This window comes from Akebia trifoliata, chromosome 11 (genome assembly GCF_017979445.1).
Source record: "Akebia trifoliata isolate Shusen 1 chromosome 11, ASM1797944v1, whole genome shotgun sequence".
Classification (NCBI taxonomy): domain Eukaryota; kingdom Viridiplantae; phylum Streptophyta; class Magnoliopsida; order Ranunculales; family Lardizabalaceae; genus Akebia; species Akebia trifoliata.
In genome coordinates, this window is record NC_141385.1 from 44,054,826 (window position 1) to 44,061,099 (window position 6,274).

Consider the following 6,274-nt stretch of genomic DNA (forward strand, 5'->3'; position numbering starts at 1 on the left):
TTTTATGAAATTCAACGGCCTTGAACTGTCAAATATAGGTTTTTTTCGCATTGTACAGTTTATCCAATTCTTTCAAATTCTACCCTTCTTATGAAATCCATAAATTTATGGAACCAGATGCTACCCAAATCAGATCAAATTCGTCAGACTTCTTATGCTCAATTGCTTCTTCTTGGGCAATCCTATGATTCTTCCACGATGGAATTTTGTTTTTGTGTGTATGTGTGTGTGTGTGTGTGTGTGTGAGAGAGAGAGAGAGAGACTGCCTAAGACTTATCAATTTTCACTAAAATGGGTGAAAATTGAAATACATAGAAAAATGAACTATCGTGAACTCAAGTGGGTTGAATTTTTCAAACACGTAAAAATAAGTAAAAAACACGACTTACGAACTGTCACGTAAAAATAAGTACCTAACGCGGATTACAAACTCTCGCACACACCCTTGACTTGAGTCATTTAATTTTTTATTGGTCGGTTAGAGAAGGCCAAGGCCTCTTACTACTACAAATGAGTGGATGATAATGATACGGAGGATGCTTCTTCAAGGACCAATTTTTATATGAATGAGGCTGAAGTGACCTCAAAGATTTTCGGCATTTGGCACTTTGCTAACATGGAGGCATGACAAATCATAGATCTTTTCATCGAGATACGAGTGAAAATCATATATGTGCATGCACACGTTCACAACAGAAAAGCACCAAATGAGATCAATCTAGAGGTCACTCCAGCACGACTCCTTTTATATGTATATACGAAGTTACTACACCTTACTCCTAGCCATCAGGACACAACACAAAGTAGGTATTTTGACTAAAAAAGTCAAATGATTAAATAAAAAAAAAAACAAAAGTCAATGAAATTGATCATGTCTACTCTCTATCATCATCTGATGATATGATGTCCATAGATCCTAGCCATTGGGTGTAGTTCGAGATCCATCCCGACGAATCCAAAGATACCATCACTTGTTTGAGTATAGAGTTGACGTTGAAAGGCGTGATGCTTACAGTCCGTCTAACTCTAAGTCAATAAATCTTAACCTCGTGCAACCACGTTTCTATGAAGTCAAAATATGCTTAACATCATGGGCACCACCTTTTATTCTCCTATAAATCTATCTTCCATGACACATGCTCCTAAGTCTTCACCACACCTGAACATGGTCTCCCCTATCTCTACCATACTATTCTCATGTCTACTAGCATGTTGGGCTTCAACCCTACAAGCTTACAACATCAAATCAAGCAATCGTCAAATGAACACAATTGATAATTGTTGGAGGTTGAATCCGAATTGGGCGTCCAACCGTCATGCTTTAGCGGATTGCGCCATAGGTTTCGGAAAAGCTGCAATGGGAGGGAAATACGGGCCCATCTACGTGGTCACTAACCCGTCCGATGACCCTGTTAATCCGAAGCCTGGCACACTCCGTTACGGAGTAATCCAAACGAAGCCAATGTGGATAATTTTCGCAAAAGATATGGTAATTACACTTAAGAACGAGCTTATAATGAATAGTTTCAAGACAATTGATGGGAGAGGTGTCAAGGTGGAAATAGCATATGGGCCTTGCATAACGGTGCAAGGTGTGAGCCATGTTATAATACATGGGATTAGTATTCATGATTGTAAGCCGGGGAAGAGTGGTTTGGTTCGTAGCACCCCAATGCATGTGGGACATCGACGTGGCTCCGATGGGGATGCTATTGATATATTTTCATCTTCGCATGTGTGGGTTGATCATTGCTTTTTAGCACGAAGCAGCGATGGCCTCATCGATATCATCCATGCTTCAACTGCCATTACTATCTCAAACAACTTCTTCACCCAACATGATAAGGTATGTGAGAATCGTCTTAAGTAATGACAAGTTGAAACTGAAACTTCTAAGTGGTAACATCAAATTGCCTACTTAATGCTCAACCTTAGCATGCATGAGATTTAAAAAATCTTTTTCGAGGTGATTTGATGTTACCACTTAGAAATTATACAAAAATAATATAAGATATAAGATAAATGATTTAGTTAGGCTTAAAAATTATACAAAAACAAAAATAAAAATTTTGCCTAACCAACTTTGAAAATGGATAGCCACTACTCTTAAATATAAAATGCCCTGATCAATGGTGAAAAACAATGATTTTTTTAACATTTTCTAAGTCCTAGTTTAGAATTTTGTGCTCTACATCTAGACCCCGATCATATTTTTGAGTGCCACGTGCACATGGTACAATCCATATTGATATATAGGTGGTCCTTTGGCCCATGCAACCCAATATCTCATATGTACACTAAGGGACAAGGACGAATGTGATGATATAATATACATATAATTTGATCCAATATTATAGTATAAATTTTCTACGTAGCATGTCGCTCTTGCTCCAAAATTTCGCTCTTGTAGTCATTTTTTTTTAACTTTATTTTTATTCTTGTATTGTATTACACCACCACTTCCAACATTAAATTACTGTAGAGACCTCCATCAATGTAATAAGGATCCAACTAATACTGTATTGGCTTACAATACTTCATATCTAATACTCTACTATAGTGATTTTATAAGTTTGTTTCAGTAGTATTTCTAAGTAATTAAGTTGCATTTGCATGTGTAGGTGATGTTGTTTGGCCACAACGATGATTTCACCGCAGATAAGATCATGAAAGTTACCGTTGTATTTAACCATTTTGGCCCGGGATTAGTACAAAGAATGCCCAGGTAACCTTCTGTCGACAACAAATTTTACAGAACCATCCAAAATCATAAATATATGTCATTGTGTATCCTAAAGCAATGAATCTACAGTTCTGTGAAAGGAGCGTACAAAAAAAATACGTCAAATTATCACGATTCTATTTTATAAGGATTATAAACATTTAAAACACTAACAATTAATTATTTTCATGAAAACATACAAAACCATTTTCCAAATATCAGACAAGTCATCTCGGATGAATCAATGTGATGGATTTTCATAGAAAATTTGTTTTGGTGGAAAAATATTCTTCGACCTTATCTCTCAAGAAAATTATTTTCTCACAGGAAAACCCCCACACTCCAAAACTAAGACCCAACTCTCTTTTTTGATGATTTTTTCAAATGCAATGAAAAACGGCAAAATAAATTTTAAAAAATGTTTTCTAATTACTACTTAAAAAAAATTGTTTTTTCTAAGAAAATACTTTTTTAGCAAACATACATCTAACTTTGATTCTATGCTTCACAGGGTTAGGTTTGGATATACCCACGTGGCAAACAATAGGTATGATGAGTGGCAGATGTATGCTATTGGAGGGAGTGCCAATCCAACGATCTTCAGTGAGGGGAACTACTTCAATGCCCCAAATAATGCCCAATCCAAACAGGTATAATAATTAATAGCCACTAGATCCTAATCAGACGGTTATTCCTGCTCCATTTTATCACTTACAAGAATTTTTGACTATTTTTTTGGTGGGTCTATTTCATGCAATGTTTTAAAAATCAAACTGGCGATTGAATCGAAAATTTATCAAATTGGCCGGGCCATGTTCGAACCCTGATTCTATTTAGTTGGACCGATATATATCCATTAAAAAAATTAAAAATATATACCTTTTTTCTTAAATTAGCTTGATTTATATTTTTTTATTAAAAACTAGTAAGTGATATGTGCAAAAGCACACGCGTTACCAAATTTAGGATTTATGCATGATTAATTTTTTTAATAAATATTTTAAAATTTTAAATATTTAGTCTCTAAATTTATTATATCATATTTTATCATTAAATATATTGTAATGGTTATTTTGTAATTTTAAATTTTGACTAAGGCGATTTTGAAAATAACATAATATGAGTGTATTTCTGTAATTTTCGAAAATTGATAAATGTGAGATTTTAATTTTGTTAATTTTTGTCAAAAAGACCTTGATAATAAAATAAGGTTAAATATAAATGTGAGTGATTATAATGTCAACAAACACCTATTACACCTTCTCCCACTATAATTGTAAGAGTAATAATTCTCTGACTCCCGCTCGGGTCATACTCAAAATATACCCCTGATGTGGCATGTGCTAGAACCATGGATCTTTTTGCCTTGAGATACACAATTGCTCATATTTATCGGGATGTGTAAATGTGTATTCTTAGACAAAAATCTATGGTTCTAGCAAATGTCATGTTAGGAGAGTATTTTGAGTATGCCAAGTGGGGGAGTCAGATTATCATGACTAATAGTAAAAATACGATTAACGAAAACTGCCCATGGTCGGACCATTGGTTCAATTTGGTTTTAAAACGCTTGTTTCATGTATGACAGGTTACTAAGAGAGAGGTCAATGGTGGATGGAAGAATTGGAAATGGAGGTCTTCGAAGGATGAATTTCAAAATGGAGCTTATTTCATTCAATCAGGATATGGAAGTAGTGCCCCGCTTTATTCCAAACTTCAAACTTTCAATGTTGCCGAAGGTTCAATGGCTATTGCTCTAACATCAGAGGCCGGGCCTTTACGATGTGTAATTAAAAAGCCTTGTTAACAGTGAACATGCATACTTGAAGGTGTAAGCTTGGTAAGTTGGTAAAGAATGTGAGTGAGAATTACTATAAATATAGGATCAAAATTCTGTATTTATCTATGCGATCCAATTGAGAGAAGGAAGAGATAAAATGTTGTGTGATTTTTCTTTTTATGTAATATTGTTTCCTACCCATCAATCTAAACTAACGAATCATCCATTTTAAGGGTGTTTCTTGAGATGATAGAATATTTTGCAAAATTTATTAAATCAATCAAGCTTTTTAATATTTACGAAAATAATCATGTACTCAATAGGATAACTATTTACTTTTATCAAAAACTATTATATATTGAACTAACAATGGTATGGTAGTCTCGCCTCTCTCTAAAGAAAAAGGAGAGGTCTTGAGTACAAGAAGCCCCCTTTTTGTCACTTGAAGGGACTCTATAGTCAGGGCCTAAGAGTCTTCATGGGGATGCTAACATTTTCTAACACATATTTTTCAATAATGTCCTTATCCATTTTATTTTTTAGTGAAAAAGATAAGTATATATTAATCTTTTTACATAATAAATATTTTTCTTAATTTATATAATAAATGTTAAGGAGATTTAATCTTTATATTTAAATGTCTTATTTATACTAAATGTTTTAATAATCAATGCAAACGAGTATTTATTATGTAAAATATCAATATACACCTATATTTTTTACTAAAAAACAAAATGGATAGGGGTATTAATAATAAAAAAAATAAATATGGTGAATAATGCTAATGTCCTACGAGGTCTTAGCTGTAGCATTCCCCTCCCCTATATACATTAGATATCGTATGGTTATTTTCGCTATTTACTTATGCAACCAACAATGCCAAATGCCCCCCCCTACATGTTTGTCACATTGGTCATTTGGACCCATGGTTTTAAATCCTGTTTGAGTCATCTCAATATCTTTCATGAATGAGATGGATGGACAATACATCTCAATTGTGTGGAATCTCACTAGATAAACGAGATGACTTGGTCGAGATTTTGAAAATCTCATTCGAATAAGTAAAACTCCAACGAGTCAATTGGGATTTTTTGTATTTGAATTAAAATAATTAATTTTTTATCATTTAAATACATATTATTATCTAAAAAAAATATGATTAAACATCTTGTAATCAACCTTATTTTTTGTTTTTTTAATAATTATTTTCATATAATTATTTATGAGTCAGTGATTGTAAACTGAGTTAAAGGGATTATTTATCTATGATGACTCCATCTCGTCCCTGAACGTGATAGAAGATTACAAACCAAGATTTGAAAACATGTTGGGCCTGCAATCTGGGTGGGTTGGAGGGTCAACCCATGCTCAACCCAAGTTGTAAAACACTCAACCAACGGGTAAGAGTCCATTAACCCAAGCTCAACTCGAGATTAAGCTTATAAAATCGAGTTAGCCCAAGTTAAGTAATTTTGGGTGGGTTGGGCTCATTGAGCAAATCTAATTTATTTTATATCTTAAAAAATAAGTAAAAAAAAAAAAATATTAGTAAATAAATTTGCACACAACCTCTAAATCTATTAATTTTTATATTATAATTTTTTTCCTTAATTTTACAAATATATTTAGAAAGAGAAAATCAATATATATTTTTAAATAAATAAATAAAAATATTTATATGTAAATATATAGCATCAGGTTGGAGATGAGTCGAGTTGCTCAGAGCCTCAACCAGAATTCAATTCGGGTTGAGATTTTCTAGCCGAGGCTAA

General features: G+C 33.2%; 1 protein-coding gene across 1 annotated transcript; it reads left to right on the forward strand.

Annotated features, from left to right (window-relative positions):
* The first annotated feature begins 1,261 nt into the window (after positions 1–1,261).
* On the forward strand, positions 1,262–4,529 carry LOC147391926 (putative pectate lyase 2). Its single transcript, XM_086458509.1, has 4 exons — positions 1,262–1,846; positions 2,622–2,725; positions 3,234–3,372; positions 4,311–4,529. Exons 1-4 carry the CDS (start codon positions 1,262–1,264, stop codon positions 4,527–4,529), a joined length of 1,047 nt encoding a protein of 348 aa, XP_086314635.1.
* Positions 4,530–6,274: the final 1,745 nt, after the last annotated feature.

Bases quoted from the DNA above. Each gene is read 5' to 3' on its own strand.
- LOC147391926 (XM_086458509.1), top strand. From the start codon at position 1,262: ATGAACACAATTGATAATTGTTGGAGGTTGAATCCGAATTGGGCGTCC. The intron at 2,726-3,233 runs GTAACCTTCTGT...TATGCTTCACAG, and splicing joins TTAGTACAAAGAATGCCCAG to GGTTAGGTTTGGATATACCC. The intron at 3,373-4,310 runs GTATAATAATTA...CATGTATGACAG, and splicing joins ATAATGCCCAATCCAAACAG to GTTACTAAGAGAGAGGTCAA.